Genomic DNA, 12,183 nt, shown 5'->3' with positions numbered 1-12,183 from the left:
TTTATTTTTATTATTTTTTTTTGTTGTGCTCTCTTTAAATAAATGAATCTTAACAACAAAACCAAACACTAAACCAGAACAAACCATGAACCTGAGTGTTATTTAGGATTCACTTTATAAAAAGTAGATGAACTGACTTATCAGCACAGCTAACAGCCTACTACTGGGGTAACAACTAAGGCAATCCAACCACAAGAGGTCTCTTCCCTTTTCCTCACTTCAAAAATACTTTCCTCAATACTCTATTACGTTCCTTTTGAAACACTACAAAGCAAACATTATTAAGGTAACTCAAAATTTGAATAATATTTTCTTTATTTACAAGTTAGAATCAACAGACAAAGAAAGACAATCCAAGGGACCAAATGGGGAGATGACTGAAACCCCCAGGGGCCCCAAATGGAGCAGAAGGAAAAGGGAAAACAGAGTAGAAAAAAAAGTCAACGTAAAAAAAGAGCTCCCCCTTCTTCCCTCCCCATGGAGGCCGAGGGGACCATGGCCCCACACCCCTCAGACTTACCTAGCTTAAAATAAATTAGAACAAACAACCTCAAAACAGGGCCTTTACAAGTGAACAGGGCAGCTATGGCCTCAGGTTAACCCTGGATCAGGGCCTTTGCCCACTCTCACCCTGTACCCGTGCCCCGCCCCAGTCATTTCGAATGGGGGCTCTATGCCCAAGAGGTCACTCTCAATGGGGCTGGGAACTCCATCTTAACTTTGTCCATTTAAGTCCCTCCTTCAGTAAATGTCCCTGCACCCCTCCCCCTTGCAGAGCCAGCTCTCCTACAGTGGGAGGGAGGGGGGAGGAGATGAGGAAGTATCACAGCAAAGGGGGGGAGGGGCGGGGCAGGGTGGTATAAGGGTCCGGTCCTGCGGAGCCTCCTGCCCCATCTGGCCTGGCCCCTTAGCCTGAGTCTGAATCACTGGTGTCTGAAGAAGAGGATGAGGAGGAGGAGGAGCTGGAATCTGAGCTGGAGCTGGAAGCGCTGAGGCGTGACACTGCTACTTGCTGTGTTGACGAGGACTCAGTTTTCTCACTTGCTGCGTAACAAAATTGAAGGGTAAATTGTACAAGTCTGATCTCCGTTTGTCAAGGAAAGAGTCAAGAAAGGGGGATGTGGTAAATCTATAGTACCTTACAGGAATACTTACCTTTCTTGGGGGGCTTTTTGGTGGAATTGAGCTGCCCACTAACATCTTGTAATCGCTTTTCTAGTTCTCGCTTCTTTTCCAAAGCCAGCTCTTCCTTGGTCTTTCCCACAGGTTTCTTAATGGCTAGAAGTAAGAAACACTCCAGGTCTAAGGATTGCCATAAAGTGCCCGTCACCTAGTCACCCTATGCCCCCCCCCCCACACCTTCTGCAATCCTTTGTTTTCCAGTCAGGAGTCTCTCGTGGTTTGTCTTCCTAATTTTCCCCCAGTTTCCCTTCGGCAAAGTTCCTTTCCTGATCAGGAAACCAACAAATCCCCACACCTTCAGAAGTGGACAATCAGGACTGCAAGCATACCCTAGTACCCTCTTCCGCACTGTCCTCAGAATTACTTGAGGATTGCCGGATTAATGTGCTAAAGGGTCATTTCATACTCACTATAGGGCTTTCGAGGTTTCTTTCGTAAGCAGGAAAGGACATATCGCTCAAGCTCTCTAAGCGTGGATGGCTTGAGGGTTTCAAAATCGATCTCAATCTCTTCTGGGTTTGAGTCACGCAAAGAGGGCTCTCTGGCCTGAATTATGTGCACAACTCGACCCAATTTCTCCCCAGGTAATTTGTTGATGTCCAAACTCAACTGTCGCTTTTCATCGTAACTCATGGGTCTGCTTTCTTCCTCCTCTTCTGAATCATAGCCTGTAGGCAGGGCAGGTGGGGCTGTCTTTGTGGCCTTTTTGGGCAGTCTATATAGGCAAAAAATTATCAATTAGGGAAGCATCACTAATCTCTCCCGACACATTCCCAGTATTTAAATCCAGAAGTCTTAATTTCCTGCCAGAGTGAAGCTTCAGTTTTCCCACAAGGGTAATGGTGAGCCAACTAGAGTTGAGATACTAGAATATTCCTCAGGAAAACAGACCTTCTCACATGCCAAGCACTTTACATTTATTTTGGGCTTTGAGAACTAGATGTTGGTATACTGACAGAAACTCATCTTGTTGCTCCCTAAACTACTACTTGTGGAAAACAAGAAAAACTACGCATTTATTGGTGCAGAGAGAAGGAACAAATTAGAAGACAAATCTAGCTAGTCACTAGTTTTCATGTAAATAAAGTTTTATTAGAATAGTTCTAAACCCACGCTTCCATAATATCTATGGCTGCTTTTGCATTATTCCACCAGGGTGGAACTTTGGAACTCTACAGTTCTCAAAATCAGTACTTGTTACCTTGCCAATTAAACATTTGTTGACCTCTGGCTTAGATAAAACTTCACACACACACCCCCCACCCTGAGATTATAATAGCCAAGCTGGTCTCTGCTTCCTACTCTCTTATAACTTACTTGGTGCCACTTCCTCCAGAAGGTCCAAAGCCAGGGGGGCCTAGTGTAGCAGCACTGCCACCCCCACTGCCACTCGCTTTCTTGGACTTCTTGGGCTGAGACGGGCGGGGTGCCCGAGATCCCTTGTCATCTTCATCAACCCCAGCTCGGCCTCGATGCTTCTCTGCCTTCCGTTTCTTCTTTTTCTCTTTTTTTTCTCTCTTCCGCTTTGGCTTGGATATTGGGCCTTGGGACAGGGCAGCCAGTTGTTCATGTACTGCCCTAAGCTGGAGACCAAAAATTCAGAGGTACAATCAGAAAAATAAAGCAGAATAAAAGGAGTAAAAAAGAAATATTAGGGCAAAATAAACAACTTCACAAAATAAACCGAGTGACAAGATACCTGCTCCTGTAGTTCAGCCAGTCTATGAGCCCTTTCTTCCTCGGAGTCCGAGCTTTCACTCTCCTCTTCTTCCTCCTCCTCCTCTTCATCTTCTTCCTCGTCTTCTTCAGAAGAGCTCTCACTGCTACTTTCCTCGCTGGAGGACTCTGAAGAGGATTTGGCTAACCCAGGTGGCAAGGCAGTAGAGACTGGTAAAGGCCCTGGTTCCAGTGGTTCATCCGGCATCTTGGCGTAACGGAACTCAAATACATCCTAGGGAAAAAGGCATCCTCAGAACCACACTAGTGAATGGTCCCACGATTACACCCAGCCACCTAGTGTTAAGGTACAGCTCCAATTTACAAACTGTATATACTGGGACAGCCTCACAATAAGGTGGTACAGCAGAGGACAAAAAGCTCCCTACCCCAGACTCATTTGTTCTTCAAATTCCAACTGTGACACTCACCTGTAGCTTTCGTGCCATGGCCACAACATCGTGGTCTGGTGGATTGTACTTATAGCAGTTGGAGAACATAAGCCGCACATCAGCAGCAAACTCCTGTGCATCCCGGTAATCACGATTCTCCATCTTCCGCTGCAGAAGGAGGCAGCATCAGAAGCTGCACAGGCAGGAAGACTCACCTTTCCCTGCCAACCCCAGACACCGCAAGAGTAGCCCTCTCTTGAGAGCACAGTAGGGATGACCTTAAAGATCTATGCTCTGGGGTTCAAGTGTGAAGTCAAAGGAATTTGGGTGGGTTGAAGAAATATCTACGTCTAGAAAAAAAAACCATTTCTAAGTGATAGGGGTGGATGGGTGGCCTATCCTTCCAACCCCTTACTCCCCTAACCCAATTCTCTAAGTAGCACTTAGACATTAATATTGCTTTGAAAACAAAACTCACCATACAGTTTTCAACTCCCAAAAAAATACTATTATCAAGTACTTAACCTCCTGTCCCGTTGTTTTATAAAAATAAAATACCAAGAATCAAGATCGCCGTGTGCCTGTAAGAAGTCACTGATTGTTTTATTGAACCCAAAGTTCCAATCACTGCCTGAGCATCCCATCTGCCCCATGCAGTGGGTACCTTGACAGTGCTGAGGTCCATGGGGTGCTTAATGATGTCATGGTAGTCATGCAGGCCAAGAGCAGAAGCGTCCACTGGTTTATAGAAAGGCCAGGCATAGGCAGCATGCTTCTTAGAGAGCAACTCTTTCAAAATGCCATTGCAATGTTTTAACTGTTCTGACAGCTTTCCTTTCTTGGAGCTCTGGTGTTGTTGCTGAGAGTCAGGCAAGTCTTTGCGTGGGGGCTTGATGGGGCGGCCACTCTCTCTACGCATAGGGGGAAGACGTGCTGCCTTAGCCTCAAGACTCCCAGGGGGGCTAGCTGGGGAACCAGGAGCCAGGATGGCTGTAGGAGTAGGTGTGGTAGTATCTGCTTTCCGCTTTACGCCTTTTTTCTGTAGAGAAAAATAAGATGTGAGCCTTTTAGGGTCCACCTCATTCAAGACCTTTCCCTTCCCATTGCCCAAAGAAATCCACACATCTGTACCTTGGCAAGGGGCTGGGCTGGGGGAGCTGCAGAGACGGCAAGGAGCTGGGGTCCAGCAGAGTGTAAGGACTTGAGAAGGGGAGAAGAGATGACTGATGGGTGGGGAATGTTGAGGACAGTGGTAGGTATCTCAGGTGGTGGAGTATATAGAGCTGTGTGAGACACAGAAGAAACAGCCGGCACCTGGTGGGCACTGGTGATGCTGCCCTGGAGTGCTGGGGGTGGGGGGGGTGGGGTGGGAGAGAGAGAAAAAAAAGATTAGTTCTGTTATCTTTCCCCATCTTATCTCCATTAGGAAAACTGCGGCTCTTCCTACCTGCTAATTTGGCCCCCTTCTTGTGGCTGTTCTTAGGGATGGTCACCACAAGCTCTTGTTCCTCTTGTGGCATTGATGCCACTTTCTGTAGGAAGATCTTTTCCAATGTTTGTGCCATCAGGACAATATCATCAGTGGGCTACAGGAAACAAAAAGATTCAAATGCCAGTTAAAGGCAGACACACCAGTTTTCTCAAAGGCATTCCTATTCCTAGGTCCAAATACTACTATCACCTCTCCAACTTTGTCATAATTACTAAGAACCACCACACTGGTTGGGCTACTTATCTCCATATCCTCCCAATTGTCCATCAATATGCAGTAAATAATGAAAGTTCAAATGTAAGGGAATGAGATTCTCAAGGAGAATACATTCCGCTCTACTCAGCAAAAATCTCTCTGGAGATTTCTTTTGAGAAACAGGGTCATCATCCCCAAGTATGAAAATGTTCTACTTAAATAACCTTCACCTTCAGATTTCTGAAGCTACATCCCATCACTGTGCTCAGGGGTATCCTTTGGAGCTCAGATTTTCTAGATCCTACCTACTTTGAAAACACCTTCAAACATTATACCAATAAAATAATAACATAAGCACTCTCTCTCCACCTATTAATAAACACATAAAAAAACTCACCTTGTTGTAGATGTAACAATTGGTGAACATGGTGTTAAAATCCTGCATACATTCTGAAGCAGCCCAGTAATAGTTGTTTTCAAGTCTCCTCTTAATGGTACCCATGTCCATAGGCTGTTTTATGATTTTGTGATAATCCTAGAGAAAGAAACGCTAGATCAGTCACTGAAAATGCCAGTTTTCCTAGACAAACTACTGACCCCAGCAAACACACACACACACATACACATCCCCTATGCAAAATATGTATTCCCCTAAACTGCGGCCCCAATTAAACTAAGGACAGAGAAAAAATGGAACGAGATTCTTAACACCCGGTTGGAGGCCCCTATCTATGCCTTTCCCTAACCACCCATCTCCCACCCACTCTGCAAGGTTTCCCATCCTGAAACATTACCTCTGGGGCTGGCTATCCATGGGCTGCATGAGGGAGAGGAAGAAGCTAAGAATTTTGGCCACCGTGGTCCTCTCCCAACCTGGGGTGGGAATCTGTAAAATGGAGCCAGGGCACAAAAGTTAAGGAAGGACACATGGAGGGGGCACAATGAGAGATGCCAAGATAGCAAGCGGTTGGATCAATAATCACAAAGGACCAAGAATCCAGATATCTGGTGGCTACCTGCCCTACAGGAGAGAGATGGGAACTCCCTAGGGGCCGCAGCACCTATACTAAGCAGCCCACCTCCACTCACACACATTCTTCTTCATTCCCAATACCTCCCGACTCCAGTATCCCTACTCACCGGCAGACCCAGTTTGACGGCATCCACAGGCTGCCTAAAGGGCCATGCAAACTGATGTTTCCACAGAGCCTTCATCACCACCTTGTGCAGGTATTGAAGCTGGTTGGTAACCCGTCCTGGCTTTTTGGGATTGGACACCTCCGGGGGTGGTGGGTTGGCAGGGGTCAGTTGTAAAGCTGGCACTGAAGCCATTGTAGGGCTCTCAAATCCCTCATACAACAGAGAGGGCTTCCGAATCCTTTTCCCTGGTGCTGCTGCCTCTGGGCCCAGCCCCAGTAACCCTGCATTCCCCTCCCCAGGGAGCCTGTGAAATGGGAAGCATAATTAGATGTTGTAATTTTATGAAAATCAGTACTGCCACTTATACTACATACTCAATAAATCCAGGTTTTGAATTTGGTGAGAAACAATCAAGCTTACGGAAGTGGATCTTAACCACAGCCAGCATATCCCAACAATCAGTGGAGATTTTGTTCTTGCCCCTCCCCCACTTTTTATTTCCCTATGTTGAGTACACTTATCCAGATTCCGACAAGCTTTACCACTCACTTATTTATTCATTTATTTATTATTTTTTAAATCACTCCTTTAAAAGTAAAGCCCCAAAACAATTTCTCATATAGAATAACAGCAAAGCATCTACGAGCTTTACAGGATGGGACTTAAGCAAAATGGGTGGAGCAAAGAAGCACAAGCCCCAAGCTTCCTCCTCACTAGGGGCTTGGTGGTTGCCATGGTGGTTGAGCCTGAGGGAAACGAGTGAAAAGCGGAACAAAATAGGAAGCAAATTTTACAAAATGCTGATGAGACACCTAAGAATCCATCTGGGCACAAGAGAACACACCATCATCCTCCCCACAAGCTCTGTTTAATTTTTAGTAGAGAATGAATCAGAAACCTAACGGAAAACCTTACCAACATATTTTGAGACAAGGGGGGCATTTGTCAGACTTCAGGGCCTGGAATAATCCAACTGCCAGACCCCAGAAATTACTCGAATTCCTCTCCCTCCTCCAAAAGACTCAAAAATAGACCCGGCCCAGTCCCCAGTCAAGGTCAGCACATTTCAGCTGGATAGTGATGGACCACCCACCACCCCGCCAAAAAAATTACATTAACAGCTCCCACTCTAGCACCAGACTCTGGGAATCGACAGCCAAAGTGGTTCAAACTTACATTCTCTCTACTAGTCACGACCAGGGGTATCCCAGGGCCCAGAACTACAAACACTACATGGGAGATCTCATTGTTTACATCCGCAGAGCTGGACTAAAATCCTTAGCTCCACCCTCCTGCCCCGAATGTAACTCTCAGAGCTATCCAAAACATCCCCTCCAAAGAAAACGCATGCAAACAAATCCTCAACACAACACAAAACTGACTCAGTCATTGAAAGAATACTCAATGACCTAAGCTGGACACACAAACCCATAGACGAAAAGTAATCCCTTTGCCCCACTCTGGCCATCTCCGTCGCCAGTCAGGCTCTATCACCATGGCAACCCTATAAGGTGCTTGATGTGGCCACTCAACACCCTGAAAGACCTATGATAAACCGTTGCTACACACCAGACCCACCACCTGCAGGACCGGCTACCCCACTCAACGTTGTCCTTTCCCATTACATTCCGCCGCCAACCCAGCTCTGTTCGACTAGGTTAGACTGGACCACGGCGAGAAAAGTAACGTATAAATGGACAACCTGTACTCCCTCCATACGCAGTACCTGGCTCTCGACCACCGTTCCAAAACCGTCACCCAACCCCCTCCGCGAGCCCCAAAGCCAACAGTCGCGCCATGGAATAGCAACGAGCCCCGAGTCGGTTCCGTCCTCCCTCCGAACCCGACGCTCCACGTCCCCGTGCCGCAGCCCCCAACATCTTCCCACACGCGGATCGCGAGAACCTACTTGCTGTGGGGAGTCACGTTTTGCAGCATCCTGACCACGGGGAACCGGCGCTGCCCTCAGCCGCGGAAAGTCCGGGTGGCCTCGGTTCCCCTTACCGCCCGCTCCAGCATAACCCGGGAAGTGGGGGGGTGGAGGGCCCCTGCCCTTGGCCCTCCAGTCGACAACTCCCGCCCCCGTCGGGCCGGCACGAAAGCAGTCTTCTCCGCTGCTTCTCGGAGAGCTCCCAGCAGCTTGGCGCGCTCCGCGGGAGGCGGACAGCGAGAAAATGGCGGCGGCCTCAGCAGAGGCGGGCAAGGGGGGACGGACTCCTCAAACACTAGGACGGCCCCCAATCCCGGACACCGTCGTCAATACTGCCCGCTGTTGATCTGCAAGGATCCCCTCTTCCTGCTGGGACTGCCCGCAGCGGACGAGGTCCCGTTTCGATCTCGGATGGAGGCGGATGAACACGAAAAGTGGTTTAGGGAGCCGCCGCCTCCATCTTTGAAATCCTCTTGAGGGCGGAGTAGAGGGGGTGGACAGACTCCGAGGATTGGGCGGGGCCCGAAAAAGGGGAGCGTCGGGGGCTTCTATGGGGTCTGTACTGTCCGCCGGGACCGGTCATAGGCCGAGACGAAGGCCATTTCCAAACGGATGGACGTGGATTGCAATGGCGGCCCCCGACGACTCGAAGGCTATCAGTAGGCAGAATCCTCCAGCTCGTTCTAGAGGATGCTCCACTCCAGCGCGAAATGGCGCCGCCGAGCCCCGCGCCAGCCCTTTATATATAGGCAGGGAGGAGGAGCTTCGCCGCTCATGCGCGCCACCGTGTTCGAGATTTCCCCCACCCCCTCCGCGCGCGCACGCTCGCTCACGCGCGTGAAGAAGCAGAGTCGAAAGGGGCGGAACACCTCTCCGCGGGAGCGTTTCCTATTGGTTCGCTGGAGCGATGACGTCATAGGCTTCATTTCCAAGGTGTCAGTCACTAGGCAGAAGAGTACCGCATAGACCCATAGGGAACCGGCAAACCGCCACATCTCTGAGCCAATTGGCTGCGCTGTGGTTCGACGACTCCAGGAAGAGAGGCTGGCATGGGTGCAGCGCCTTCTCCCCGCCTCCCCTTGCAACAAAGTCTTCCCAGGCGTCCAGGCCCGGTGCGACCGGCGACTGCCAAGCCCGGGCAGGTCGTGACATTTGCAGATCCTCCATTGGCCAGGCCGACGGGACTGAAGGGGCCGCGTGGGCGTAGCCAGCCGGGGCCCGCCAGGGTGTGGCCGCAGGACGCCTGGCGGGCGGTGATTCTCGGCGAAGAGGCCGCTGCTGTGAGCAATCTGAAAGGAGGAAGAAGACGCCATCTTAGAAGCCGCGGCCTGCTCTCTGGCGGAGAACTAAGGGCTCCCGAACGTAGCAAAAGGATCTAACGTTCCCGAGCTCCACAATAAAAAATACAGGCCTGCTGCAGTCTAAAAAATCCTTCCCTTTCCCCAGGTCAAATAATCGGAAGACAAAGGCACAAAGAATCCACGGGCTCTCAAAGGCTTAGCTTACCCACAAGACAACCAAGTCTAGGATATTCCCCAAACGCACACCCAAGCACTTCTCCAATCCCTTCACAGTTGCCCATAAAGTATCCGCCTGCTCGGCAAAATCCCAGCAGCCCTAAAGTGAAGGCAAAATCTCCAAACATACCCATTTCTCTGTAAAATGAAACCCACCTCCGCCCCAAACTTCATTCCGGTGTCCGGCTCAGAGCCGAAAAAACAAGTTCTGCGAAGTCCCCTCTGACGAGCTCAGACCTCTTCCCAAGCTCCCGGCCCTCCCCAACCCCGAGGGCAGGCCCGAATCCCCCCTCTTAGGGTCCCTCCGCCTCGGGGGCGGCAGGGCCCCCCATCCCCCCACGAGGGTCCGGAGTCCTCCCCACGGAGCGGCTGGTCCATCGGTCAGCGCCAGGGAGGAGGGCGAGCGGAGGCGGCGGCTGCAGCTCAGATTAACCCTCCCCCTCCTTTCTCTCCCCTCCTCCCCTTCCCCCCGGGCTGTCCGCCTCCGAGGAGGGGCAGGAGCCATTTTGGGAGCTCAGTCTCGCCCCCTCCCCCAACCCACTCACTAACTCTTCTCCACAATTCGGTTACCCGCACAGGGCTAGACTATGTTGGAGTCAAGACCGAGAATGCAAGACCCGGATCTCTCGAGCCGTCTCTGGGCCCCCCGCCCAACCCCCGCACCCCTTCTGGGAGAATTATCCCCAACCTGGGCTTTAGCGGGAGGTCTCCCTCTCCAGCTCCCCTTCTCTGGATACGAAGATAGAAAACTGACTGCATATCTGAGAAAGGAAATTAATGTAAATCAACGAACGTAAGCGCCTCCACCTCCACCCCGGAAAGGCTCGTGAGGGCCTAGGTCCTTGCGCTCCGACCACATCACCCTCCTTTCGCAGGAGCTCTTGAGCCCTAACCTCGGTCACTGCGTCTAAAATGGCCGCCAACCTCACGTCTTCTCGACCAGCCCGGTCGGGCAAACCCTGCGGGGAGAAGTGCACACCGGGAGGGAAGCCTCTTCCCCTAGTACCACCGCGCTCCCCCACGCAGGGACCAGGCTTCGGCCCCACAAGTACATGCGGGATGGCGCGGGTGGCTGCAGTAGGGAGGGCAATGACACAGCAACTTTGCTGAGGCCTGCTCCCCTCCCCCCACCCCTCCCCCTAGTGGCCCAGCCTCCTAAATCTGCAGTTCTCCACCCGAGGCCTCGCAAGTTTGCAGAGGCCCATTAGGGGGGCCGGCCGGGAAGAAAAACTTAGGAGGTCGCGAAAATGCTGGGTCTTTGAAAGCCAAAGGGCAGCCAGACCTTACTCTGGCTTACTTTCCCGCATTCCGGAAAATCAGTGCTCCCTGCTCCCTCCCAACCTCCCTTCCCCCCCCCCCCCCCCACCATGAGTCACAGGGGAGGCTAACAGCTAGTCAGGAATTTGGAAAAGTAACTCTCCTCCTTTTCGTTCCCTCCCCCGCAGTACACAAGGAGAGAACTGTTCAGGAATGGGGGGAGGGGATGGAGGAGGCAGAAGACGCCACCCTGGAGAAACCCGAAACCTTGTGAGCTGTGAAATCATTTCAGGTCCTAAGACTCACTCGCTCCTGTCTGAACCACGCTTTCTACAGCCCTCCCCGCACCCACCTTGGGCTTGGTTTCTGTTCCCAAGCGAACCCCAAGCTTTCAGCCTGTAAGCCCTCCCCGGCCTGGGGTAACACATGCTGAGCCTTCTAAGACCCCGCCGAGGCAACGGTTTGTGCAGAAGGCTCCACAGGCCGTGTCCACGTGAATGCACACAAACTCGATAAGCGACTCGAAGCGTAACCTCCAGCATGCCATGTGGGGACTGCGAGCTTCCTACCGCTGACACAAAAGCACAGAAACGCTCCTTCCGGAGTCTGGGGAGACAGGGAGTGGGCGCCCGGGAACAATCTCAGTTCACAACCTAGGTTGCCCATTCACATCCAAGAGTAGGCGATACGGTCACCACTCCCACTCCTCAGCCCTCTAGGTCACCTCTCTCCTCCGGCCGCCAAAAAGAAACCTCACCTGGCTCCGGACTCCTCTACCCCCAGGGGACGAATGGAATGGGGGGACACACCGCCCCCACGCCCCTTTGCCCTCCAATTGGTACGGAGGCACGAGGTTGGCCATTCCCCTCCCCCATCTGAGGGGCCCTCTCCCGCTCGCCCCCCCTTCACGCTCCCATTGGCTGTAAACTGTTTGAAGGACAAACCCTCCCACCCTCAGGTTCTTCTCTGAACCCCAAGAATTATCCCCCGGACTCCCCACCATTGGTTAAGCTTCTAAATAACTAGCAACATCCCCGCCCCCCCAAGGGCCCCTTCTCACCTGGAACCTGGAATCTTCCAGGGGGGAGCCAACGTTCCCCTCGGCTTGGTGCGGGGGGAGGGGGGAAGAGGACGTAATCCGGGGTGTCACCCCCCCGGGACACCGAAGCTGTGTTGGGGGAGGGGGCGTAACCCCCCGCCCCTCCCTTCCCGAGTGAGCTGGGGGGGTGGGGAGATCGTCGGGGCTGCGCCGCCACGTCAGCAACACTCAGATTGGCTGACCCGGGTCACGTGCCAGCCGTCCCTCCCCCCCCCCCACGAGGAACAGTTTTCCGAAGGTTTCTGGGGGTCGCGCAAGAGGCC

At 51.7% G+C, this 12,183-nt stretch overlaps 1 protein-coding gene across 4 annotated transcripts; it reads right to left on the bottom strand.

Moving 5' to 3' along the window:
- Positions 1-297: 297 nt before the first annotated feature.
- On the bottom strand, positions 298-12,139 carry BRD2 (bromodomain containing 2). 4 transcript variants are annotated; one of them, XM_035697938.2, is made up of 14 exons: positions 10,458-10,826; positions 10,253-10,325; positions 8,027-9,336; positions 6,118-6,421; positions 5,375-5,512; positions 4,738-4,876; positions 4,422-4,636; positions 3,955-4,329; positions 3,330-3,458; positions 2,882-3,133; positions 2,500-2,765; positions 1,593-1,897; positions 1,156-1,278; positions 298-1,044 (listed from the first exon to the last, which is right to left on the bottom strand). In XM_035697938.2, exons 3-14 carry the CDS (start codon positions 8,053-8,055, stop codon positions 908-910), a joined length of 2,412 nt encoding a protein of 803 aa, XP_035553831.1. In that variant the 5' UTR covers positions 8,056-9,336; positions 10,253-10,325; positions 10,458-10,826; the 3' UTR covers positions 298-907. The 4 variants fall into 4 exon arrangements, with proteins under 4 accessions (XP_035553831.1, XP_025274173.1, XP_025274172.1 ...); XM_025418388.3 differs by lacking the exons at positions 10,253-10,325; positions 10,458-10,826 and adding an exon at positions 11,882-12,139; XM_025418387.3 differs by lacking the exons at positions 10,253-10,325; positions 10,458-10,826 and adding an exon at positions 9,721-9,970.
- Between the last annotated feature and the right edge of the window lie 44 nt (positions 12,140-12,183).

The sequence above is a fragment of the Canis lupus genome, chromosome 12 (assembly GCF_003254725.2).
Source record: "Canis lupus dingo isolate Sandy chromosome 12, ASM325472v2, whole genome shotgun sequence".
NCBI classification, from domain to species: Eukaryota; Metazoa; Chordata; class Mammalia; order Carnivora; family Canidae; genus Canis; species Canis lupus.
Note: the sequence above shows the minus strand (reverse complement) of the source record. Positions and strands in the feature narration are given on the sequence as shown.

Bases quoted from the DNA above. Each gene is read 5' to 3' on its own strand.
- BRD2 (XM_025418388.3), bottom strand. From the start codon at position 8,055: ATGCTGCAAAACGTGACTCCCCACAGCAA. The intron at 4,637-4,737 runs GTAGGAAGAGCC...CCCCACCCCCAG, and splicing joins GAAGGGGGCCAAATTAGCAG to CACTCCAGGGCAGCATCACC. The intron at 1,898-2,499 runs GTAAGTTATAAG...TTGCCTATATAG, and splicing joins TCTGGAGGAAGTGGCACCAA to ACTGCCCAAAAAGGCCACAA.